This window comes from Lonchura striata, chromosome 3 (assembly GCF_046129695.1).
Source record: "Lonchura striata isolate bLonStr1 chromosome 3, bLonStr1.mat, whole genome shotgun sequence".
In the NCBI taxonomy this organism is placed as follows: domain Eukaryota; kingdom Metazoa; phylum Chordata; class Aves; order Passeriformes; family Estrildidae; genus Lonchura; species Lonchura striata.
Genome location: NC_134605.1, coordinates 2,083,336 through 2,110,000, shown reverse-complemented (window position 1 = coordinate 2,110,000; position 26,665 = coordinate 2,083,336). Strand labels below are relative to the sequence as shown.

General features: G+C 47.7%; 1 protein-coding gene and 1 long non-coding RNA gene across 5 annotated transcripts in view; one reads left to right on the top strand and one right to left on the bottom strand.

Annotated features, from left to right (window-relative positions):
- Positions 1 to 20,893, bottom strand: part of MEIS1 (Meis homeobox 1) — a 107,342-nt gene extending 86,449 nt beyond the window's left edge. Inside the window, exons 1-6 of one of the 4 annotated variants that reach the window (XM_077781843.1) lie at positions 20,052 to 20,893; positions 18,131 to 18,357; positions 16,548 to 16,689; positions 15,958 to 16,008; positions 15,104 to 15,154; positions 13,526 to 13,672 (exon numbers count right to left, since the gene is read on the bottom strand). In XM_077781843.1, the coding sequence (XP_077637969.1) occupies positions 13,526 to 13,672; positions 15,104 to 15,154; positions 15,958 to 16,008; positions 16,548 to 16,689; positions 18,131 to 18,357; positions 20,052 to 20,063 (630 nt within the window). In that variant the 5' untranslated portion in view covers positions 20,064 to 20,893. Of the gene's footprint in view, positions 1 to 13,525; positions 13,673 to 15,103; positions 15,155 to 15,957; positions 16,009 to 16,547; positions 16,690 to 18,130; positions 18,358 to 19,767; positions 20,030 to 20,051 lie in introns of those variants that run through there. The other 3 variants (XM_077781844.1, XM_077781842.1, XM_077781841.1) reach the window with 3 other exon arrangements.
- A 760-nt stretch (positions 20,894 to 21,653) lies between these two features.
- On the top strand, positions 21,654 to 24,099 carry LOC144246029 (uncharacterized). The gene is made up of 2 exons (XR_013339635.1): positions 21,654 to 22,256; positions 23,517 to 24,099. It is a non-coding gene; the product is annotated as an uncharacterized LOC144246029 (long non-coding RNA).
- The last annotated feature ends 2,566 nt before the right edge of the window (positions 24,100 to 26,665 follow it).

Genomic DNA, 26,665 nt, shown 5'->3' with positions numbered 1-26,665 from the left:
CCACCTGAACATCTCCTAGTGGGACCAACCAAGGCTGATAGCAATCCCACCTCCCAGCCTGCCAAAACCAGCTGGGGACATCACACCCAATACAACCAAAACCAAGGGGGTCAGAATAAATCATACTGTAGAAACTTGAAAATGCTAAAAAATAGATGTTTTTTTACTGCCAACAGCTCTTGCATCATCTGCTTCGGGCAGCTTTGATTCAAAGGTTAATTATTTTTAATAGAACAACAAAGGCACAACGACCGGGTTCAGATGGAAAAAAATGGTGTTGCAAGGGAAATAAGGGAAAATGCTAGGGAAATAAGGGAAAATGCTAGGGAAATAAGGTCGTTGAAATGACAGGCAGGCGATAACTCCGCCTGCAACTAAGCAGAACAGTGAGGGCGACTTGTGCACAGATGGAAACCTTTGCAGCATTACAGGAGGCAAGGCCTGGCGAACTAAAAAGCAGAAAAAACTCTGCATGGAAGTCTCAGCCCTGACCTGGATTCCCTTGCTAGCCCCAGAAAAGTCATAAGCTTTCTATCTTTAGTTTCTCCTCCTTGCAAATGAGGGTAAGACTCTTCTCTAAGTCTTCGCAGCTGCATAGGAAAAATAAGATATAAGCTGTCTTTATGCATGCAACACGGGAGACAAATAGATAAAAGGAATGAGAGTGGGTATCAATGTGAATACCAGAAAAGTGGAAATAAACAGGACTTTTGCCACTGATTTTCACAAGGGCAGGATTTTACCTGAAGGGACCAGAGGCACAAGTAATAGTGCACACTGTCAAGGGTCACCAAACCAAGATCCACCCAACAACACCAGGGCTCTCTGTTAGCTCTGCTGTCGTGCCTCAGCTGACCCTACACAGCTGCATACCCCACAGAGGCACCTCAAACACAGCACAGCCTCTGACTCCCTCCTTACCCTCAAAGCATGGAGGAAAAGAGACCATGGCAGGGAGAAGAAAGGGCCTGATAGTCCTAAACAGGAGGAATGGAAAACATGAGTGCAAAAGGACAGGGTGATAGTGCTTTCCAAAGGAAAAAGAATAATTGGAAGCAGCAAACATAAACCACAAAAAATAAAGGAGAATGAAATGGAGATCATCAAGACTGGGCGGAACATAAAGACAAAGAGGAAGGAGAAAAACCACAGTTCTTCTCTTCCAGAAGGCACCAAAGCCCTGTCAACTCTGCAGGGGCAAGACTTTAAAAAAGCCCATTTGTGCATGTTTGTGTGCACACAGGGTTGCACGTGTTCAAGCTATGCAGAGCCCCCCCTAGCCTGGGCTGCATTCTGTCAGAAGCACAGCTCCAACACCTTCTGCCTATGCTGAAATCAAACCTGCTGCACTTGGGGAGTCACCTCCAAAGTCCTCCCAGGGGGGACAGCATGGGCAGATGGACTTTTCTTTGAGAAAGGGTTCTAATGCACTCAAAAAACTTCTGGCAATAAAAGCATTTAGACTTCAGGGTTTGCTTCTTGCATTGGAGGTTGCTGCACGTGGTAGCTTTGATGGACACCTAAACAGCAACAGCCTCAATCACAGTGGGCCTTAAAATTTGACTGACCTTATTCCATTGCTCTTTTATTTTTTTTTTTTTTCAAATCCCAGCTCAACAGTAAACACTGCCTGTCCAGCCAGGTTAACCGAGCCAGCTGATGGTGATGCAGGGTTTTTATCTCCCATACAACAAACATTGACTAGTACTTTCTATTTAGAGCAACCCCACACTGTAAACCTGTCTCCTCCCTTTGATAAGAGACATATCACTAGATAGCATTAACCACTGGCCCTTTTCTGACACAAGGAAACACAGCTTTACAGTCAGGAGATAAAGATCACTGCTCCACATTTTTGAAGTTTACATATCATGCAGAAACATGCACAAAGTCAGCCCCAAACAATACTGCTATATCCAGAAACCTAGTGTGCAAGTCCTTGAGGTGTGTTAGTCCTCCTTGACTCCTACTACATTTAATAAGATTGGAGAATTTTCCACATCTTTCTAGACCAGGAAAAAGGCCTTCAGAGACAAATAAGAGTTTTCTGTTCAATATTTCATGTAATGATTCCTCCAAAGGTGTAAACAGGAAAAGTGTCTCGCCATTTAGCCTGAAAACGAGAGCCTGACGTCCCTTCCCTTTATTGCGTTTCTGTGTTAAAAGTCATTTAGAAAGGGATCTGCCAGATGCTCAGGTACAAATGAGACAGCACAGGCTGTCAGACGACTGGCTGAGGTCCCAAATTTGGCCTACCCAGACAGACTTGGGCAGGAGGGAGACCTCAACCTCAACTTTTCCCACCCTCTCCCTTCTGTCCCACCAGGGTCGCAGCAGGCAGCCTCAGCAGGAATCAGTGCTGCAGAAAGAAGTGCTCCTCACCCTGAATATCTGGACTCAGCAAAGGTTTACTTACAGAAAAACCTACATCTCTAAGCATTCCTCTTACAGATTTATAGGGATGATACCTTTCAAGAAGACAAAAATTAACCCATCGGGGCACCCGCTGCAAATTTTTTTGCTTTACTTAAATGCAGGCTCTGACTTCCAACATCCCATCGGCCCAAGAGGGGCTTCCTGGGGAGGGAAGGCACAAGCAGAGCCCTTGTTCTGCAACAGCCATGCTTCATTCCAGCTCCATCACAAGCAAAAACCCTGAGCTTGTGTCACAAATATCGAATGGGATTTTTAGCTAACTGACAACAGACGCCATTCGGAGTCAGCATATTTTGATTATGGCACATTGTTCGCAGGATTCAAGAGCCCGCTCGCTTTGCATTGTTGTTCAACACCAAAATTAAATCGCAGTATAATTAGCTTTGCTCCAGCTACACCTTTCTGTCTGGATGGATGCGATACCTACAAAGGCTGTGTTGGGTATAAAATGTGTTCCTGATAATAAAATGTTTGCTTAATCTCGAGGGCACCGCCTTGTTTTTTAAGGCCCTCTGCGAGTCACGCACTCCAGTACGTGCTGCCCGTTATCTCCAGAAGGCTTAAAACTGGAATCCCCGTGATTCACATTTTCCAACGCTCATGGCCAAACCCTTCCACAGAACAGAGCGGAGCGGAGCAGAGCAGAGCAGCTCCTCCACTTTCTCCCATTTCACAACAAGCCAAAGCTGCAGCGCGGCCGCAGGGCTCTGCAAGCCACACGCCAGCGAGCCAGCGGCCACAAAACACACCGAGCCCAGCTGTGGGAGCCAGGGGCCAGGAGCTCCAGGGCTGGTTTGCCAGGCTGAGGTGGCCGTGGCTCCCTGGTGCCTCCACCCGCTCATTGAGGGGTGGCTTGGAAGCACAGCTAGCTGCCAGAGTCACACAAAAACGTTGGGCTGAGAGGTCTGTGCGGTCCCACGGCACCTCCCAGGGAGCTTTCGGAGTAGCCAGTGGTGCTTGGCCCCGCATGGATCCGTGCCTCAGGCCAGGCAGACCTTGGGACAGGCCACCACCTTGTGAGTGTTTCCAGCCAACCCCACAACTCTGCCCCTTCTGCAGAAGATACCAGCAGCACTGCTACCTATTCCATCCAGAGCTTATCTCCTTCCTCCTTTAAACACTTTTTAAAAATGCTAATTAGTGGAAAATAGCAGAAGAGGTCAAAGCCAAAGCATAAAGCCACCAAAAGCAAAGTTTACCATCAGTCTTCCAATTCAGCGTAGTACTTTCCTATGACACCAAACAAAAACATTTTGCTTTCTTGGCAACATTTTCTTCAAATTATTCACAGAGCAAAATAATTACTATAACATATCACGGCTCATTCTTAAACATCTTCTAGATATACCTTGCAATCACTAGATGACATATAAATTAAGCTATCAACCCTACCTGACAATAAGGGAAAAGGAGAAGTAGAAAATCTCGGCACACAAGCACCTAATTGTCTCGCTCCAGAACCTCAGTGACAGCCCTGGGAAGAGAATTCGCATCTCCCCTCCTGCCTGACGCTGTCAGCAGAGCAGCATTCCCCACCCCTGCCCCTCCAGCATTGCTGCATCACTTCTCACCCAAAGGACCTCTCCAACACTTGTCACTGAGGGCCAAATGCCGGCTCGACGCGCACGTGTGCATTTAAATTAATCCTCCCTGCACATACTAGTCATGTGCATACCATCACTCTGGCTTTACAGAAAATAGTGATGAAAAAGAGAACTCTCACAGGAGTTAGATTAATGCAGCAAGGTACGTCTGTGCACACCCTGCTTTTTCTACACAGTTTTGCCACAAAACACCGCCACGGGCCTCACGGACATGGGGAAAGCACAGGGACGCTGCCACAGAAGGTGGAAGCCACGCCAGTAAAACTGGTTGTGCAACAGGGAGGAGGGCCAGGAGCCTCCAGGGTAACACAGCTGCAAAATCCTCCAGGCAGAGAGGGGTAAAGAACGGCTCCAGTGTAGTGCCTAAGCTGCCACCAGTGTGCATGAGAATCTCGTCCCAAGCATCCATGCAAATATTGGGAAACAACCGGCGCGTGTGTTTGAGAGGCTTCTCTGCCCGTCACCCTGCTGTCACAGTGATTCCCAGCAGTGCCACTCAGCTGGGGAACCCCTGTCCACGCCAAGTGCTGCCCAAAATGTCTGTGTGAACATGAGCAAAGGGGAGAGCAAAGCTGTGACTTCAAATCACCTCCTGGTGACACCGAACCCGTCACCAAACCACAGCAGTGACACCGCTGCCCCGTAACGCTGCACAACAGTACACAAGAGAAAATTTGTAAATCACAGGCCACTGGGACACTCCCCTCACCAAAAAATTTTGCCAACTCTACCTATGCAAGGTAATTCCATGGTGCAGGAGCAAGTGTGGGAGCTCGGGAGCCAAAGCATCTCTGTGGCTGCACCCCAAGGAGAAGAGTCCCCTGTACTGGCTCAAGCCTAAAACCAAAGTGCCGCTTAATGAGTCTACAGCATTTGTGTCCTCCCAAGGCTTCTAGCATGGGGTTGGCCGTGGTTAATACTTAATTTACCAGATTAATCCAAATATCAGCAAGCAGCCACTGACCTCCATGTGAGAGGACACACCTCGGGTTGCTGCTGAGCCAGCAGGTGATATTCCAGCCGAGGCCAGGGCCACCCCTGCACACCCACCCCGATGCAACAGGTACCTCCAGCCCTGCCAGAGATCAAGAATTTAATGCCCACAGACCAAAATCTGCTTGCACTGACAGAGCTGGCCCAGGTTCAGTGCAGGCCAAGACACCCATGAGAATATAGGTTCTACCATTTCTGTTTGCACAGACACTTGTAGCCCTGCATCCCAACAAAGCCATGGGGTTTTTAATCTGCTCTTACCCTCTCTTCTCCTGAGAGCTACACAGACTTCAATGGAGCTGTTTAAAGGCAGTGTTAAAAACATCAGCAATCGTCTGACCTCAGCAACAAAACTAGACCAAAACCTAAAGGCCAAATGAATGAAAAGAAAATTACAAGGTAAAGTTTGCCTTCCCTGACTGTGTGCCAGCTGCAAGACTCTTACATTACATCCATGCAGCTTTCCAAAGTTTAAATACAATAATTTTCTGTATTAAGGGCCCAGTAACACTAATGGAGGCATAATTAGGCATTGATGCCATGCCCATATGAGAGAAGCTTAAAAAACTTAAATAAACTGTGAATGGCAGGATTAATACTGTAGCTTTGCATTTTGTACAGCTGTTTGAATACAGTACACTGCCTGTGATGGCATCAGCTGTTTCTTTACTCTGGGTCAGTACCTCTAAAGTTAAAACAGGCAGTTCTTTTAAGCAAATAAAGAATTACCTCTCTTATTGTTGGCCAGTTTATTTCTGCAAAGAAGGTCTGGATGCATATTTGCTTTATATTAAAAAAGCCAACCAAGGGAAAAAAAAAAAAAAAAAAAAAAAAAAAACACCCAGAAGAAAGCCAAAATGCAAACAAAAATAACTGGCCAAATTCAAAGTCTGGTGATGCTCATAAGAGAATTTTAATTTATTGAAATGTCTCTTCAGGCTGAAGAACTCAGTAACACAGTTTTGGAGATCATCTGCCCAAGTGGGAATATCATATAGATGCCTGGAGAGTCCTTGAGAAAACAGCTCACCTCAGTACTGACTGAAGAGGAAACACAATACTTTGGCGAAATAGAATTCTGTATTTCTAGGAAAGGCTCCAATAGCAAATTGCTTACTAATGCAAGAACCCTTGTAAATTTTATTATGAATGAAAGGGGCAATGGCAAGCGTGTGACATGCCACAGCGTAGGCACACATGGCCGAGCCAGTAAAAAGTAAATAAATAGGTTACTTATAAGCTCTAGAAGACACCTGAAAATATCTCTAACAGAAACTCGGGCTCAGTGAACTTCAAGCAAGAATATAAAACAGCAAAAATATAAAACAGAACTATCTTACTGTTATTTTTTTTTCATCAGGTAAGCTAGCTCTCCTATAGGCTAATATTCAATCTCGGTTTTCACGGAAATATCAGCCGAAAAAAGTTAATCTAGATTTCTTCACTGTCTTTAAAAAATGACTTACCACTGCACAGGGAAGAAACTACCTATTCAAGGAGCATGCCAAATTCACCAGATTCACCTGGGAAACACAATGCCCAAATAAATCACCGCTCCTCCGGACGGGGTGCAAGCAGCTCTCCCCCTGCCTCATCCCCATCATCCCTCCCCAAATCCCCGCCACCACAAAAGTTCCCAGGTTTTTTCCCAGGCAGCGTTAAGGACAGCGGCGCTCTGGGGGCGCGGGAGGAGAGGAGAGGAGGGCGCGGAGGAGCGGGCAGGGTGCCGGCGGGTTTCATGGCGGGAGATGAAATATGCCTAATGAAAAGCTTACCTAAAGCTCGCGGGGAGCCAGCGCCCGGCCGGCCCAACCTCTCCAGAGCGCCGGGCACGAGGCCGCCAGGACGCTGGGGAAAGACGAATTAACTAAAAGTTAATGTGGATGTTCTCATTCAAAAGAAAAGTGGCCTACTCCAAAGGGGATTAGGCTAAAGTGAACTAAGGCCACTTTACTTCTGAATGAGAGCATCCACACAATAGTCCAATGCACTTTAACTAATGCACTTTAATTTTACACCCAATCAATTTGTCTTACCTCTCCTGAGTGTCCTTGTGTGGACAAACCCAGAGATTCATCGAGTTTTGAGGCCAGGCAGGGAACATTAGATCAACTCATCCCACTCCCCGTGTGTTATGGGCCATTGCCTTTCACAGTTATCCCTTTATTGATCCCCAAAACTCATGGATGACTTATGTACAACCTCCGACGGGGGCAGGGAAGAAACATTTCTTCAATGGCCTGGATTTAAAGACGCTTGCAAAATAAAAACCATTTGCAAAATAATAAGACACCATGACTTTCAGCAGTCCATCTTGTTGCCAATAGAAGAGGCCAAATTTAGGTAAAAATCCATCCTACCTCCTCTATGCTCAGCAAGTTCATAAGAAAACGGCAATCTCTGTATTATAACTCTTAAATATCTTTTCTTTTTTAAATTGCAAACAGACCTTTTGCCTACAGGGCAAACCCACGTTGTTTTTTTTTTTTTAATTCACCTCACCAACATTTAAATTTTCAACATTTCCCCAGACATCTATGACAAATCTCAGACTCCCTTTTCGAAAACATAATAACACCCAGAAACCACTTGCTGCCTGCGCTATTGCTTTTGTACGCACAGTGACTCACACGAGCCTGAAACGTCCACGTCGCTCTTTACGTCTTGGATATGTATTTATCAGAAATAAATAAATTAACCCATTACATCAGCAACCAGTGAGGCAACTCAAGGAGCTGAGCCCTCAGGGGCGACGGGGCTCCTCTCCCTAACAGAGACCAAGCCCCCACCGCCACTGCTGAGGGGCTGAAGCTTTCCAGGGATCTCCTCTAAATTAAAAAACAAAAGGAATCCTGAGGACACTGGCCTGATGGGATTCTGCTCTCACCTATGCTCCAGGTTACATCTCAAAGGGCAAAAATAAGTGAAAAGGCAGCCACACTAAGCAGGCCAAAGAAGAGCTGAAGGAACTGTGGACAAGCTGTATTTCAGAGGCGTCACGGACTATCAGCGGCGGGTCCGGTACGGAGTCGTTAATCAGCGGCGTAAATGCGCTCAAAGAAGGGCAAGCACAAAACGTGTGCTCCCTTAGAGCTAGCCCCCTCTCCAAATATTGCTGCAGCTGCAGGAAAAAATAAAAATATAGCCACTAATTATTCCAAATTTGCCGTGTAAGTAAAAGCCTGCTCTGAGAAACAGCATGTGGAGAAGATGGTGATACACCAAGGACATGAGGTGACACTGCAGCGCACCCCAGTCTCTCCTTCCCTCACACAACCCTCACCAGGAAACAATTCCAGAAACCTCCAAAAACATTCCTGACCAGAAACAACTCTCCTCTTTATTTCCTTAAACTTGTTTAGATTACACAAGATAGATCCTAACTGCATCCTCACGTGACCAAAAAACCCCAAACGCAGAAATGCGAAACAAAACAAAAGATTTCCTAATTTAAAGAAGCTGTGCTGGATTTTTAGTGCTTTTTGAAGTAGTATTTATCAGCACAATGTACACTTACTCATTTTGATTGAGAGCAATATAATCTGATTTTTTTAAGGTCTAACATTGCCCACGCGGGGCTGTAGTAACCCTTCTGCATGCAGAGCCCATTACCTTTATTGTTATCTGTGGACCAGCAGCCATGGAAAGACTCAAACCCTCAGCCATAAAGGTTAAACTTAAGGTAAAACTCATTTTTCCATAACTTTCAAGACTCCAAGTTGCCCCAAAATAACAATCTACGGTCTCTAATGCAGACACGGCGAGCTCTGGCTTACAGGAATGCCTTGGGATATACTCGCAAATGTTTAGGATCAATTCTGAGGTTAACTGGGGTTTAAACTCAGCTCTGTCAGGTCTGACGTTGAAAAGAATTCCCCCAAAAATCCGGGAATTAAACTATCCTTTACAAGAAGACCTAACTTCATCTTGGAAAACTTTACACGGATATTAGGCCTGAGCATGCAACTTCAGGAAGGCACCCAGCTGTAAGGATGGCTCTTTTGGGTTCTTGAATGATTAAAAAATAAAAAAGAACCCCAAAGATTCATGAACTGAAATCACAAACTAAAGAAAATATATTCAATCTTATGTCTACACAACAATGTATTTACTCACTTAAAGAAATGGAGAGCAAAGAAAATCTTATTTTGCTAATACAATTTCAGCCACAGTGCATCAGATGAAAACATGTCTGGAACAGAAATTAACGTATTCTATCCTTACATAAACAGACTGCCAAACTGGAGAATGATAACAGTTTCTAAATATCACAGCAAAAATTAACAAAAATTACTCAAAAACAAACAAACAAACAAAAAAAAGGATTCACTCAAAGTAACAAAGTAAGAGGAAGAAAATTAAATTTCGAGTCTTTTAAATATTATTTTATTGGTAGTCCTCAGAGTCCTACTTTGCTGCAACTCTTTTATTATGCAGAAATGAATTCTACCTTGCACCCTCTGCACCACATCTATTATTTCGATGCCTGTTCCCCCAATATGGGAGCACATATCCTAAAGGCAGCAATATTTTTAGCTCTCCTCTTTAAAACCATATATGGTTTGAAAGTACCTGTGAAGAAGTCCCAGAGTAAAATAGTATTTCTCAGTAATTTTTTCCCTGAGGCACTATTGTTGTATTGGCTACAAGGTATAGCTAATATATTTGAGAATTTGGAAAGTTAAGTCTAGTTGTGGCCAGTCAATGCCCTGAACAACTCTACCACTTTCAGCTACGCTTTATATTGGATTCCAGTTTATGATTCTTTCTTTGTAAAGAATATATTTTAAGTAATTGTTCCATTTAAAAAAAAAAAAGCTCCTGTCTATCCGCATTTTTGCTAGAGCAACTCCGCAACTGCACAAGTTGAAATAAAATCTATTGCAACATAAATAGAGGTGTTGCTTTATTATATACGTGTGTATATATGTGATATATTATCACCCAAGAAGGGCCATCTAAAACGTCACAGTTGCAAACATTTAAGACTGTAACAAAAATGACTGAGACTCCAGTATCAGTTTACTATCCTTCAACAATTTCCCTGACAGTGGAGTCAAATAATGTTGAATTATGGACCTTCTTGCAGGAAGTCTTATTTCATGTTCATTTTTTGATCATTTCCCCTCATAGTTCCTATAGGAATTTGGTTCTTCGCCGATTTGCCTTTAAAAGTTTCTGCATCTGTAATTGGCTTGTGCACTATTAAATTGCAATTTTCATCTAGCAATGCTACTGTGGATGGGATCAACAAGTTTATTTTCAGTAAGAAAAATACTGGTTTGTCCCTATAAAATCTATCTTACACAGCTAATGCATTTTACTTGGATGTGGTGGGTACTTTGGACCGTGTTTTCCTTAAAGGACTTTCTAAAGGCTTTCTTGTAGACACGCTCTTGTAGGAAAATTTTACAGTTTGGACTAGAGCACCTGGGTGCCAAAGTGATGTGGCTTCAAAAAAGCAGCCCCACGGTAACAGTTCAGGATTACCTACAAAATCAAATTTCTCTTGTCAGACTACAGGCAGTCTTTGGGCTTTTTTCTTTTTTAAATCAGAAGGAGTTTTCCCAGACACATCACACAACAGCTGTGTTCTAAATCTTCCTGGGCTCTGACAAACACTGAAAATTTAAACATGCAAAACGTTTGAAAAGCTAATGATTAAAAAAGGTTTATTTTGAAACTTTTGAGGATGACTGCCATTCCTCAGCTAGGTTTTTTAAAGTCCCGGGGTCTGGATGATTTGGAGTTCAACTCTCCCCAGCAAAAAGCCCAGACTCCTGCCTTGTACTTGTGGAGCTGTGATGGTAAACAGCAACTCTGCAGGTCTCACCCTGGCAGGCAGCGGGGTCGAGCCCGTGGGAGAAGGATGCTATTTTAGTGACCTAGTGCCACTGAGCTGGTTAAATCACTGAACAATGGTTAGTGTTATAGGGCTTTACTTTGCAAAATCTAGCATTAGTGTCATTGCTTTCTATTAACCGGGGGGACTTAAAGGCACTGCCTTTGAGGGGCCTTTAGGGAAAGAATAAATAAGGGGAAACCAATAAATTAAAAGCAAAAAAACACCCTGTTAACTGTAACCTTTACTACCACAATATACGAAAATGTAATTAAATCCATAATAAAAGCTTTTACATACTTACTCTTTTACTACTCTCCCAAGCAGAGCCGTGGGCAGGCGGGGGTCCCCTCGCTCCCACCGCCGGGCCCTGCGCGCCCGCGCATCCCCGGGCCGCGCAGCCATAAACGCGCCCCGCGCAGTCACATCCTAATTAGCCGCCCCGGCGACCAGCACTCAACACCTTATTATGGAACCATTAGGGCTCCGACACTGCCGGCCGCTCCGGGGCCGGGCTTGGCACCGCAGTTTACCGGAGGGCGCGGGGGGCTGCGCATCCCCCGGTAAAACCGCCCCCGCGCAACCCCCGCGGGTTTGATCCGCCGCCTTCATCGCCCGGGGGAGAGGAGTGGGGAGGGGAAAAGCGCATTTTTGAAGCTTTTCCCTGCAAGGCGGAAAGCAAAGCCCCGCTCCCCGCGCGGCTCCGCGGGTGCGCACGGCGCTGCGCGGCGCTGCGCGGAGCGGAGCCGGGGCAGCGCTCGCACAAGCGGGAGAGGGGACGGAGCAATGTCCGCGCAAAAAGGGGGGCGCGGGGTGGTGGAGAAACACAGCGACCCCCAGCAACCCCAAAACTGCGGCTCCATTTCTTTAGCTTTCACTTTAATAAAATAATGATTCGTTGGGAAAATGGGGTATAAATCTTCATTTTGGAGGCAATTAAAGTGTTGATTTCATTCGTGCCCCTGAGCAATTCTTGTAATTTGCTCAAATAGCTTTATGTACCCAGCACTCCAGAGCTTTTAGAAACCCATTTTCTAGTTAGACTTGTTGGATTACAATTTTTATTCAACATCAGCGAGCCGAGCTTCCCTCAGCTAGACCCTGGCTGGAGGGTTCCCCTCGCCCTAAGGCACTGAGCGGGGCCGGCAGCTTCCCGGAGCATCCTCGCCAGCCCCGGGTACCTCCCTGCCGCACCACCCTCCACCCACTCTGCCAAGCTTTTCCCCTGTACAGCAGAATTGGGTGGGAAAAATAATCCCTTCAAAACAACCGACCTATGTGCACAAACCCCTTTCTAAAAGTTCATGCCTTCCTTCAAGCCTGCCTCCCCATCACAAACCGATAGCCTTTGGCTGATAGGAGAAAATATTTCAGATACTGGCCACACTGCAATGCAACGCACCTTCATGTCGGTGATCTATAAAATAACTCCCAGCTGACAGTGGCAGTGATAACAGCAAAGCAGCTGAGGAAACTCCTGTCTGCTTGGCTGCGCCTTGCTTGAACAAAAGGAAACCTCCAGAGTCAGGAGCAGATCACTCCTAGCACTATATTTACGTAGCTGATCAAAAAGAAGAAATAACTTGGGGGCTTTGAGCGGGGATTTATTTTTTGTGCGTGTGCTTGAGGTCCCCCCTCTCACAGGCAAAGCGCCGCTACCCCTCGGTTCAGAGCAAACAAACGCACCGCGAAAACCCCACCGTTCCACCCAACTCGAGTGAAAGCCAAATCTCAGCCACTACCATCAGCCAGGAGCTTCACTTAGATCTGGGCACCTCCTGCATTAGCCCCAAGTGCTCCCAGGACACGGCAAGGATCCCAGTCTGCACCCAGTGGGAGGAGGAGGGATGGGAGAGGGGACAGCCAGCTCTCCCCACTCAGCTCACCCGCATTTCCCACCCCGCTGCAGCCGACATTAAAGGTCTGAACCATCCCAAACAAAACCTGGACAACCGTCAGAGCCACGCGAGGCTTTGCTGCCTTGGCTTCATACTATATTTATAATTTTTTTAAAGAGAAGGCTTGAAAACTTAAAAGATCAAGGAAAAGAATTTAAAACCTGAATCCCATTTTATTTTCTCCCTTTTTTTTTTTCCTCCTATTAAGTAAAATAAAATGGGCGCGTTTGCAGCAGGCAGGCGTGCACAAAGCAATGTTCACTCAAGTCTAAAAGCGTTCGGCCAAGGAAAACTGACAAGACGGACTAATGAACCGTAGAGACGGGAAGAAAATAGCCAGTATTTGCTAGATTTCAAACCCTCTCTGTCTTCTCTGGACCACCTATCTCGGATTTTATTATTATTTTGGTCAACGACTCCAGCCCTTCCTTCCCTAAGCTACCAAGAAGCCAGCGATTCACTGATACCACTCCTATTATTGGAAAGGGTAAATAAAATAAAGACAAAAATTAAAAGCGACAAGAAACAGGTCGAGTTTGCAGGCGATGCTTTTACAAGCTCATCTCGCCAGGTCGAATCCGGGAGCAAGCCTTAATGAAGCAATAATAGCCACATTATTCAAAAATTTTCATTTCGATGGAAATTTATCTAAAAGGGACTTAATCATATGCAAATAATAAAAGGAGGCGTAGTGACCCAGCAAGCGATCTGCATACAAATTTTTAGCGTGTGCGACGTTGGCGAGATCATACCTGATCCGTTAGATTTGCTGATCTTGTTATGTCTTCACTGTCCGATTTTGATCCGCCCTCTCTATCGTCTATGACCAAATCGATAGGCATTTTTCCTTTCAAACAGCTAATATACCGGTGGCAGAAATTGTCACATAATTCGTGTACCTACATTAGGACAGAGGTTAAAAAAAAAAAAAAAACCAAAAAAGGAAAGAAGAAAAAAAGGAAAAAGAAAGAAGAGAGAGGGGGGGAAAAAAAGGGAAGAAAATATAATCAGGAATACATAAGTAAAATTGACAAGTGCAACCAGTCTCCCCCCTTCGCCCCTGTGACATCAAAAGTCCTAAATAGGGGAAACACACTGCAATTATCCCCCTGAGACCTCTAGACGCATCCAGAATTAGGAATAACTTTCTTTTCTCGCAAAATAGAGATATCCCAGAAAATTGACAGTGACAAGATGATTCACAGGCTACAACATATTCAACACCCGTGTTAAATTCATCTGCTCCCGGAGCTGTGGCCATTAGAGAGGTGACCTGCATGGGTGACATTTAAGGTAAACTATTTAATTTCATCCAGTTATTTCATCATAAACCCTTTCCACTAGGATGGAAAAAAGGATTTAAAAAAAAAAAAATCCACATGCACTGGGCTGAAATACATTATAGGCATCCATGCCCTGAAATCCCCAGTTGCTCTGATAGACTTGTACCTGAGCCGGCTTTATTAATGGGCAGATTTTAACACATTTTGGTAGAGCAAGAACAACCTGACAGTTATGGCTAGATAAAGTGACTGAGGCGCAGGAGAAACTTTTCAACTATTTAAAAACCTCTCAAAATGTTTATTTTTAGGAGAAAGGGAATTCTCTTCTAGGCCAGCTATCAATGACACGTAAAAAATCCTCAGGAAACCCAGAGCGCACTTCCAATTTAACGTGAGCTCGGATGACACCGCCTGCTTAGAAATTAGCATTCTCCCTCCTAAGATTTCTCAAACAGCCAACAAAATAATCCTGCATTTAGGCCACAATCTCTTTCTTCTGCTCTGAGGTGTACAATATTCCCAGGAACAAGAGACAGACAGAACTATCAACTCTGCTTTGTCTCTGCAAAATGTTACAGGACAATCCGCGCCCTGAGCCTGACCTGCAGATGGCTCTTAAAAAAGAAAAAAAAAAATTCCCCCTTCCAACTAACTGCAACCAAAGTCTCTTCTTCACCATCACCAAGAAAAAACATAATATATATTTATTTTTTTAATCACAATTTCGGGGGCTTGACTGAACTAACCATTTCGAGTTTCATCTGCGGCACCACAGAACTGCAACTATTTATACAAAGCCAGCAAAGTATTACAATGAACACAAGGCCTGGGCGTTCGAGAGCTCGGTTTTAGAGGCTGAAATTGTAATTAAACTGCGAAGAGAAATGGACGCCAAGATTGGTCTTGACACTAATTACCAGAAAGAAAGACATTTATGCAAATTTACCAGAAGCCTGAACTTCAGCAGTACTGAAACGGAGGAGGAAGAAAGGAGCTGGGGGGGGGAAGGTAGAGAGAAAGGGAGGGAGAGAGAGAGACAAAAATTACCTTCTCTAATTCCAACAGATGAAACCTTAATACTTGTATGGCTTGAATCATCTGCAAAGACACAAACAACATAAGCATTAATCCCATTCCTGGATTTGGGGATATTTCCCACAGCCACCCCGGCCACACTTTGCAGCTTGACTTTTCTCTAGTAGTAAATAAAAAGTTGTTTTGATTTATGGCAATAACACTAAAACTTAATAGCGGTGGCTTTGTGCACTGTTTAACGAGAAGCGACCTAGAGTTAAAAAAAAAAAAATCCCAATTGCAACGAAGCAACTGAATTATACGGATCATAAACATTTCTTAAAAAAAAAAAACAACAACCCTCTAAACACCACCATTGGCTCCTCGCTTTGTGAAAGCGGGAGCAGGACTCCTACAGTGGAGGCAAAATATTTATCCTTAACGGGGGAAGGAAAGAAAGAGAGAAACGACCTCATTTTCAGTGAATTTGCCACTGGTGTATCTCCAGCCATTGTAATCCTCTCTGTTTCCCATCGAGCTGCTTAAAAGGTGCGTGGAGGGGCTGGTTAGAGTGGAGATAAATCCACGCTCCTCTTGGGCAGGCAAGCTCACCATCAAGCCCGCCAGCTCCTCTTTGGATGGTGTTTTCCTTTATCTATATCCTTATGGGATTTTTTACTTCCAAGCAATTACCACACCATATTTACTTGTAAATATAAAAGCAATCATTGTAACAATTATAATTTTTAAAAATCCACGTGAGAAATTTTCAATTTAGCGCCATCAAACCACCTCTCCAGATGACACAGAAGTTTAAAAAAAATAATAAATAAATGGGAAGGGAAGGGAGGGTGGGGGTGGGGAGAGGAAGAAGTGTTAACTCTTACCAAGTTATCCAGTTCAGGATTAGAGGAAAAGAGGGGTTTCTCTGCTCGGATCTAAATGTAAGAAAGGGGGGAAAAAATAATAATAAAAATGATTTGAAATATGGGAGCAGAAAAAACAGACGTTATTATTTCTTGCTTCATTACACTGTCGGGTCCATTATGTAACCTTCCGTGCAAAGCCCTGACTGCTGGATTTAGTACATCAGCCAAACACTTGAGCAAGTGAATCAAATATACTGAAAAATACCTATGGAGCTTCCCCGGCAGAGCCCGTCCCGGCTCCCGGGAGCCGCGCAGCCAAACTCCCGGCCGGGCACAGACCGCTCCACTTCATCCATTTTTTAAAGGGGGTGGTAAATGCCGAGATTTCCCGATTTTTTTTTTTTTTTTCCCTCTCTCGTGTTTTGTTTTGGTTGGGGTTTTGGGGGATTTTTCTGTTTTGGTTTTTATGTCACTTTCAGTAAGAGAGGGGGGAGGGGGAAACGCGCATCTTTATCTCAACAGAGATTTGTTTTTCTCGATACGATTTTTTTTCCCTTTTTTTTTTTTTTTTTTTTTTCTTTTACTGTTTTCAACCCGGTTTTGCTGACCTGTTTGGCGAACACTGCTATGTCTTCATTGAAAGACTCAGAGGAGCAAACATCGCCTCCCGCTACCCCGGGCTCCCTGGGTGTGCATGTAGCTAATTCACATTTCTCAAAAATCAGTGCTAAAAGAGGGAACAGGGGGTGTCTGAAAGAAAATACAATAGTCACACACACAGAGGGGGGGAAAATATCATAACGAAACAAAACAAAACAAAAAAAATAAAAGAGAAAACCCCAAACACAACAATAGTTAGTCCCACAGCAGCGTGCACGGGGAAGGGGGTACCCACAGAGGGGGCTCCGGCACCCCCCGCACCTCCCAGCCCCTTCCCCACATCCAGCCGGGCATCCCCCGGCTGTCTGGCCACAGATATTGTTAATTCAACCTTAGGACAAGCCAAGAATAAAACCCAAGCCGGTTCCAGCAGCCATTTTGAATTAACTTTCCTTGTCTTTAGGAAAAAATAAAATAAAATGAAATAAAAAAATTAAAATCCCTGGGCATACGCTTCTGCCTCTCATGCTTTTAATTCCCCGCTTTCTGCTGTTCTGCTGGAAGATTTGCTGGGAGCGAAAGGAGAAATAAACAAACCCAAACCAACAGAAAAGCATGGAAAGAAAAGAATCCTCATCCAAATGGGAAAAAAAAAAATAAAAAAACAGGGGAAAAAGCCCTTAAACCCACCCAACAGAGCTGCGAGCCGCTGGCCAAGCCGGGCTGGTTCCCTACGGCCTGCCCAGCCCTCTGCCCCCGGGCTCCGCAGCCGCCGGCCGCGGGGGAAGCCAGGTGCCCAGCCCGGACAGCCGCCCCGAGAGAAAGGCAGCCTGTGCATCTGCTTCCCTCGCCTGTTTAATAATTTAAATAAATAAATCAGCGTGGGCGCACACACATGTATATATATATGTATATTTATAACAGGGAGTTAATTTTTTTTTTCCCTCCTCCCAGGGCTTGATGCTTTTTTTTTTTCCCCCCTTTCCTTCTGGGTACCGTACACCACCGACTTTTAACCAACCCTTCAGACTTCTGATAAACCGATAAAGAAACCGAACTCTGTGGATTTTCTTTTCCTCCCCCTTCTCCTCACTGTCCTGAGAGTGATTTTTAAAGGCTCTTAAACTTCCCTTCAAACTCCAGCTGGGCAGATACATTTTAAAAGCATCTGCGCCCAGCGCAATAACCCCGCCAGCTCCCATCGCAACGGCCTAGAAACTGCTTTACAAGTTGCCACATTGAGAAACTGTCGGATAAAGGATTTGGGGAGGGAAAAAAAGAAGAAAATGAACAGAAAATTTAAAAATAAAAAGAGCCGAGAGAAGCAGATCTTGAGCTCTCTCAGCGCAAGGAAAGACGGAATAAAGTGGAAAGTTGGGCGAAGCTCTCCAAACTCTCCCCGCTCCAAAACTCCGCGCACGGATTCACCGCCCGGCGCAGGTTGTGCCATGGGAATATTATTTTCCTCCTTCTTCCCAGAGGGGGGATGACCCGCAACCCTCCCCAAAAAGCCGGCAGCGCCACGAAACGAGGAGCGCGGTCCCTTTTCGGCGCGGCGCTGCGCACCCCGCGCAGGCTGCGCGGCACCTACCCGTAGATGGCATCTTTATCTCTCTTGAGGGCGTCGTTGACGGAGGCGCCCATGGCGGGGGGCATGGCGTTGGCGTGGGCGGCGTGCGGGTACTGGTGCGAGTGCAGCGGCGGCCCGTGGTTCAGGTGGTGCACGGGCTGCATGGGGCGGGCGCCGTGGGGGTCCCCGTACATGGTGGTGGGGATGCCCACCCCCTCCATGCCGCCGTAGTGGGGCAGCTCGTCGTACTGCGGGGCAGAGAGACAGCGGGGACAGGCGTCAGGGGGAGGCGGGGGCAGCGGCGGCTCCGCTGCCCCGTCCCCCCCTCCCCAAAAGCGGGGATAAACCGCGATCCTCCCCGCCCCGCCACCCCAAAAAGAAAAACCCTCCGAGCGCGCCCGGGCTCCGCCGCGCCGGCGCTGGGGAGGGAAAGGCGACCCGGCACGAAGCCCTCCGAGGCTGGGGCGCAGCAGAAATAACAACAACACCACCACCAACACCAACAATAATAATAATTATAAATAAAAGCGAAAAAAACTCCACCTCAATCCCCATCCCCAAACTTCCCACCCCCCCCCACCACCACCCCGTCCGCCCCCCCCACACCGTGAATGGAAGCGGTTCCCGGAATCCAAATTTCCCTCCGCTAAAACTTTTTTTTTTTTTTTTTTTTTCCCCGCTGATAACAAGTCAGGTACCTCTCACCCCCCAGCGAGGATGCAAAAAGAAAAAAAAAAAAAAAAACAAACCAACCAAAAAAACTTCAGCAGCGGCAAACAAAACAAAACCAAAAAGGAGAAGGAGCGATTTGCGGATTTCCAGCAATTCCACGCGAACGCAACTTTTAAAGCCGAAAAGCTGGAAACGTTCGCCCGGGCTCTCGGGATTTTGGGAATGCTTTTTTTTTTTTTTTTTTTTCCTAAGGGTTTTCTTTGTTAAAGATTAAGGACCGAAAGCTACCGCGGTTCCCAGGCAGCGGGGGAAACGGCCACTTTTCATCTATTAAAAGCGAAGGTGTGAATAAACACTTTTAAAGATCCCTGACACTTGCTTGGACCGAAAGAGTAAAAGGCAAGTTGTCAGCAGAGGAACTTTCTTTCCCAACCAGCTCTCGGACGGCGGCAGGCAAATTAGGCAAGAAAACGTCTTTCCAGGGCTTTTCTCCTTCCCCAAATCCCAGTTCACCCGACTACAGCTGATTTTTTTTTTTTCTCAAAATTCCAATTTAGGAGGTAGTTAGAAGAAAAGGAAAAAAAAAAAAAGGGGGGGGATCGCACCCAAAATAGAAACAATACACATGGCAGTGAATGCTGGTAACCTCCAATTCAAATTAAAGTCACTTTCTTTCTAAAAGAGTGGGGGGGAGTTTGCCCACTGCACTGTACCTTTTGGGACAAAATATATTAAAAAAAAAAAAAAAAAAAAAAAAAGGAGGTGAGTAAAAAAACAGATAAAAGAAGAAAAAAAAAAAAGTTGTGCTTACTCCCAGCCAGAACTTATCTTCTGAAAGTGAAGCGGTATATCATCACTAACACAGCAAAATGCTCAGAGACATGCACACATTCAAATATTTCAAGCACTGGTGATTTTTAAAAAGACATTGGTAGGACTAGAGCTACAAAACCAACAAATACAGAGGCTCGGACATATTCACTTACATGCCTGCATGTCATTAATGTATAGAAAGCTCGCCTCTTCCCTGAGAGCTCCGGGATGAGGAGTAAAAGAATCAAGAAAATAGCAATATACACAGGTTTTAAGCCTACAAGTACAACTGATAAATCCTCCCGCTGCAGGACACCGCTTTGTGCCCCTACTCCAAAAAGGAGGAAAAAAAAAGAAAAAAAAAAAAAAAAAAAGAAACTTTTTTCGCAGCGTCTCTGTCAGCCACGTTTCAATATTATTTCACATTTGAAATCCATTTTTTTTTAATCATACGTACCCTTTGCGCCATCGGCCTGCTTGCTCCCTTCCTACTTCAACTTCTAATATATCCTCTTTAAGGCCAGTGTGAAATGAAAGAAACACGAAGTTCCCCCCCCCTCACCCCCAAAAAAAGGCAAAAATCCCTTAGCGTCTCCAGCAATGGAAGCAATCGAGTAAAATCTTCGGCTTGCTGGATCTCAGCGAAGCGATACGGTAACTCAGCATTAAAAAAGGAGAAAAAAAATTAGAAGAAAAAAAAAAAAAACCAACTCTCCCTCCTTCCTTCCTTCTTTTTTCTTTCTTTCTTCCCTCTCTCCCTGTCTCTCTCTCTTACTCTCCCCCTCTCGTTTCCAAGACAGCAGCGGGGCGAAAGCAAATATCCTTTCCCCAAATCAGTTTTTTTTTTTCTCTCTCTTTTTTTTTTTTTTTTTTTTTAAAGTGCCCCTCAAACCCAACTACCAAGTCTCATGGCTTTTTGCCACTCCGGCTGTCAATCACAGGCGAGGTTGTCAAGGTGGTGAATGACTGATGATGATCCGCTGCGTGTGCTCCCACCGCGCAGGACACCGCGAATGTTAATTTTCGAGTGCGCTCACCCAAAAAAAAAAAAAAAAAAAAAAAAAAGAGGAAAAAAAGAAAAAAAAATTTTTTAGAAAAAAAGAAAAAAAATTTAAATCGAGGGAGGAGGAGAAGGAGGGGGAAAAATTAAAAATTAAAAAGGCTCTCTAACGCGCCGGCTCTCCTTTTATTATGGTTATTATGATGATGATGATGATGATGGGGGGCTTTTTTTTTTTTCGCTCCTCCTCGGATCGCTCCTAATTCCTCGCCGGCGCCGGCTCGCTCTGCCCCTGCGCGGCCGCCGGGCGAGGCTGGCGGAGGCGGGCCGGGCGCGGGTGCCGTGCGGGGCGGGCGCGGGAGGAAGGGCAGCGGGGCGGGATGGGGGGAGGCGGGGGGGGGAGGCGCTGCTGCCGCCGCCGCCGCCGCCGCCGCCGCCGCCGCCGCGGTCCGAGCGCTGCCGTCCGTCCGTCCGTCCGTCCGTCCGTCCGCCGCCGCCGCCGCCGCCGCTCCGCCCGAGCGCAGCGCCGCGCCGGGCTGGAGCAGACTGCGGGAACCCGGAAGTAGTGGTGGCCATAACAGGTCGCGTCTTACACAATGCGCTGGGCGGCAGCAACTCCGCCACCGGCGCAGGGGGGCGCGCCGCCCGCCCCGCGCCCGCGCAGCGCCGCGGCTCGGACACGCCGCCCCCTCCCGGCCCTGCCCTCCGCGCCCCCCCCGGCACCGCTCCCCGCCTCACGGCGGCCGCGGGGGCGCTCCCGCCGCCTTTGTCTGGCGGCGCCGCCGCCCCGCGCAGCGCCCGCGCAGCGCCCCGGGGTCGCGCCGCCGCCCGGCCCTCGCTCCGCCGCCCGCCTCGCCGGGCGCGCCCCCCCGCGCACCCCCCGCCCCGGCGGCTCCCCCCGCGGCCGCCGGCCGAGTGAGCTCACCCGGCCCCCGGCCGCCGCCGCCGCGCCGCCGCCGACCAATCAGCGCCGCGCCGCCCCGCGCCGCGCCCCCATTGGTCCGGGCGGGAAGCGGGGCTCGGACCGGCGCGCGGGGCGGGGGGCGCCCCCGGGCCCGGCCCGGCCGGCCCCGGCCTTGCCTTATCCCCATCCTTACCCCCACCCTTATCCCCATCCTCGTCCCCATCCCCATCCCTATCCCGCCGTCCCGCGCGGGGCGATCCCCCCCGCCGGTGCCTCCATCCGCCGAGCCGGGGGTCCGCTCCGTTGCGTTCAAAAGCATAGCCATCCCTCCGCGCAGCCCCGCCGGTCCCCGCCGGGCTGGCCGCGGAGAACTCGCCGTGCCCCTACCTGCGGGCCGAGCCCCGAGCGGGGACGGCTGCCCCGACACTAGCGCATCCTCCTCCCGGGAAGGGAGACGGAGAGCCCCCGGTACAGCGGTCCCGGAGACGGAGAGCCCCCGGTACAGCGGTCCCGGAGACGGAGAGCCCCCGGTACAGCGGTCCCGGCTGAGCTGCTGGGCACAACCGGGGAGTGACAGGGGCGTCCCTCTGCTAAATCCCCCGGGGCGCAGGGCACGCTGCTCCGCTGCTGCCGGACCCCCGCCGCCGCGTCTCAAACTTCGGGGAAATCCCTTTCCATCCCTCCCCCCCGCTCCTTTCCCGTCCCCTTTCCGCTAGGACCGGCTTTTTATCCCGGCGAGAGAAACCCAGAGCTCCCAGGTAAGAGCCGTTTTCAGGCACTGACCCCTCACACCCAGCCCAGCCCCGCGCGTGGGGCTCATTTCCGTGGATTTCCCCGGGGAAAAGCGCTCGGTAACGATTCCCCGCCGCAGCGCTCCCTTCTTCCAGGGGGTGGCTGTCACCCAGCTCCCGGGGATGCTTTTCCTCCTCTTCCCATCCTCTTTTCCTCCCCTCAACTCCCACCATGAAAAAAAAGAAAGCAAAAAAAAAAAAAAAAAAACCACCCCCAAAAGACCCTTTTTCAGCGTCTCCACTAGGCCTTTATGAGCTTAATTCAGCGCAACTCAGCCCGAAACACTTTTACAATGTAATTACAGCCCTACAAATTGTTTGCCCAAACCTCATCCTGGATAAGGATTTTACAATTAGCAAACAGTTATTACTCTTAGGGCTCGCTGTGAGCAACTGCTCAGCTCGCCTCTCCGCCTGGGAGAGGCCGGCCAGAAAAAAAAAGAAAAAAAAAAGAAAAAAAAAAGAAAGAAAACTGAAAAAAAAAAAAGAAAAAGGGGGTTAATCCGGACAGCAATTAATCATCTATTAAACGGGAAAAAGTAAACGGCCAACTCCGCGCTATCCCGGTAAAGTCCTGCCGCAGCGGATGCGCGGATGCGGACCCGCGCAGCATCTCACCCAGCCGCCTTTTTAGGAAAGCAACTCTGTTTGGGTCTTTTTGGTTTGTTGGATTTTTGGGGTTTTTTTAAATTCCCTTTCCTCCAAAAACTTGCTGGTTTGCGGGAATCTATTGAAGCTTACCCATCGCCGGGTGGAAAGGGTGAGGGGCGGGGGGAAATACGCAGAGGGGAAAAACAATGAGGGAAGAGCGAGGGGGTCTGGTGGGTGCGGCGGGCCGGCCTCGCTGCGGAGCGCGGAGCGCTGCGCGCCCCTACGCGCTGCTGCGCGGCTCCCCCGGACCGCGGCTGGGCCTTTGGCGAAGGGATCCGCCGAGCTGAGGCAAAAAAAAGGCGTCTGGGGAGCGAGGAAGCCTCCTCCACAAGGTGGAATCTGGGTCCATTTGCTTATCGGATAATAAATGAGGCTTTTAATCAGGCTGAATTTCCCAGCTTAAGGAAAGAATTAGTCATACCTAGGAACAATCAAATGGTTTCTAGCTGGCTTCCCTGCCGCCTTCCTAGCAGGGTTTATTTTTTTTTTTTTTTTTTGGGGAGGGGACGGGGGTAGAATTAGCATCCAAGTGTGCTCTCTTTCACCATTAATACTGAAATTTGAAAACCGAAATAGGAGCAAGCAGAAGAGCGAAACAAACAAGAAACCGCAGAAGAAAGCATTGGAAAGGCGGCCGGGAGATAATCCAGGAATGCTTCAGATAAGGAAAGGAGGGGGGCTATACTTGCGGAGATACCCGAAAAAGTCAGAGCCTGATGGAAGGGCTGAAAGAGGGACGGGGGGTGAGGGGGAAACCCGCACTTGTTTCGAGCCCATTAAAGGTCACAGCGGGCTGGGGGGTGGGGTGCGGATGGCGACAATTTAAGAACGAGGGGCTTGAAGCGCGCAGATGAAGCGCAGCATTTGGGGAGGGGGTTTGTTTACCGGCTGCCGAGGCAGAAAACAAAAGAGAAGCGGGACCGTCCGCGGAGTCAGCCCGGGGTCAGCCGGGGCTGCCCTGCGCCCACCGCCGGCGCTCCCGGGCCCCGGGAGCCGCGGCCGCCCCGGGAGCGCCGGGACCGGGACCGGGAGCATCCCGCTGCTCCCCCGCGGCCGGGCCTGCCGCTCGCAGAACTTACGGAGGGGTTTGATTCATTCAACGGAGGGGCTTCGTGAAATATTTCCTAATAAAATTTACGGTTGTCTTCAAAGTTTCCAACAGCGCTATCTTTTTTTTTTTTTTTTTTTTTTTTTTTTTCCCCCTCTTAAATAAAATTAACTGGGAAATGAGTTACCGGCCGGGATTTTCGAGACTTCAACGGTGACAGCAGTGCCGGCGGCGGGAGTGAAGGCACCCGCACACAAAAGGAGTCTTTCAGGGACAAAAGTTGCGGCGGCTGCCAGGTTTTCCCCGCGGTGGCACCTCGGGGTAGCCCGGGCAAGGCAGCGCGGAGCCGACCTGAGCCTTGCCCTTCCTATTTCACATTATAAACCCAGCGTCACAGCCTAAAATCCGTAGAGTAACCCCTGAGCCGGTAACACCATGGCGTTGGGCTTGCTGAAGGGTTTTTTCGTACCCGATTTGGGTTCTACAAGTTCATTTGGGTTAATTTGGAAACGCTGCTCCGCGCCGGGGTTGGCGACGATCCCTGACTTTAGCCCATTCGCCCTCCGGCACTCCTGTACTCCCTGCCTATGCCAAACCCTCTTTCTTTTCTGTCGATATTCCTGTGCTTCTCGTTGAATGAAATAATAATAACAATAAAAGAAATTGCTGGGTAAAACTGTGGCTGCTTAATTAGAAAAAAAAAAAAAAAAAAAAAAGAAAAAAAAAAGAAAAGAAAAGAGAAAAAAAAGGAAAAAAAAAGAGAAAAGCCGCTGGGCTGCTCTGCATCCCAAGGATTGAGCTGTTGTGCCGTCTACTGGGAGACGGGAAAACTACAGCCAGAAACGCTTCCAATTTTTCTGCGAGGGAAAAGTCCAGTTTTCGGCAATTTGGAGGGATCGGAGACGCCCAAGTCCTCAGCAGAAGAATAGCGACCCGAGACAGAAAAGTCGTAAAGACACTTATTTTTTCCTTAGACTTGTATAATTGCATAAAAAAACTCCACTCTTAAGTGTTTAGGATTTTACTGACTGCAGACCGCGGAGCAATGACATGGTACAAAGCTGGTTTGAGTTTACCCGTGAGAGGCAGTCGGACATTAGCTAAATATGTAGGAAAGAAGAATTTCATTACAAAAAAAAAAAAAAGTAAAATATTTGCGAATAGTTTAAAAACATTTCCCCCCGCGACCAGCCGGTTGCGGGCAGAGGGAGATCCCAATTGGGACAGCTGCCACCCCGATGATGCTCTCGGAGGGCAGCGAGGGCAATCACTTTGATGCCAGTCCTTGGTGGAGCAGCGGGAGGGGATTTACGCCCAGCGTTAGTCTCGGCTTAGAGGAAGCAATGACGTTGCTGTTCTAAGTTCCCCAGCCTTTGCCCGTGCCCGAGCCGCGGGTGCTCCTAGGCAGATTCAGCCTAGCTGGGTAATTCTCCTCTCCCCTCTCCCTCTCCGCTCCCGTGGCGCATGGAATGCCCTCCTCAAAAATACAAAGCGCAAGAAGACATTAAAAAAAAAGAGGGAAGAAAAACTTTTAGTTTTCTTTTTCTTTTTTTTTTTTTTTTTTTTTTGGTTAAAAAACCCAAACCCCAAACTTCTAACTTGACTTTTACGAGGCGAGAGGCGCAGAAGGGCTGGGAAATGCAAAATCCCTGTCGTATTTACAGGCAGTGTCAGCAGCCGACTGGACACGCAGATAACAATCTAGTGGTCTGTGTGAACTGCAAGGAATGTTTTAAAGCAAAGATCTCTAAGCGCCTATTCTCAGTCCACACATTTGCCCGCACGTAGCCTGCAAAGTCGGAGACACCCACGTAGCCGAACAATAGTGGGGATTTCTTTTAATAGGTTAAATGAAGGTATAAGCAAATCCCCCTGCCACTTGTGGCACAGCAGCTCCGAGTGCTCTTCGCCTTCAGAGCCACTTGCCAGAGTTCAACAGAGGGTGACATTAGCCTAAAATATTCGATACTTTTTCTTTTATTCTGGAGTTTTCCCACTTCTTCTGGGCTAAACTCAGCTCCCAGTTCATCTCTGCGGGTAAATTGCTGTCTTTGAAGGAAACAATAATCTGCCTGATCTTTTTTGTTTTATTTTATTTTAATCAAGAACGTATTACGGATACTTTCCTCAGTGTACATAAAGCAGAAATTAAATGATTGCGTGTCCCTGGTGTAAGAAGTCGAAGGACATCTTCTACAAAGTTGAACGAAGTATTTCACCCTTTCAAACGAGGCTGAAAAAACTTGCAACATCGCACAAGAAGCAAATTAGCAAGTAACAAAATAAAACCTCAATTCGAAGCGACGCAGAATTGAATATTTGCGCCTGACAGCACCTTGGCTGAACTAAAGCAAAGCGGAGTTTTGTCGGAGCTTTTCCATTTTGATGTTTCCCTCCAAACTAAATTTCACTCTTGCTCCGTTCCTATCACCTAAGCGCATCCGCGGCTCGGTTAATGAGCCCGTTCATGAGCTCGGCGTGCCGCTGGCAGGGATGGGCACCCACCGGAGCGGGGGTCCGGGGCTGTGCAGCCCGGTGGCAAGGCAGGGAACCCCGGGGCTCTCCGCAGCCTCGCAGCTCTCCGAGGGCACTTCCCGCAAACGATCCCATCGAGGGAAAATCGGATGCGAATCGATGACGCTTTGTAAATTAGAAAAATAAAGGAAAACAAGAAGAA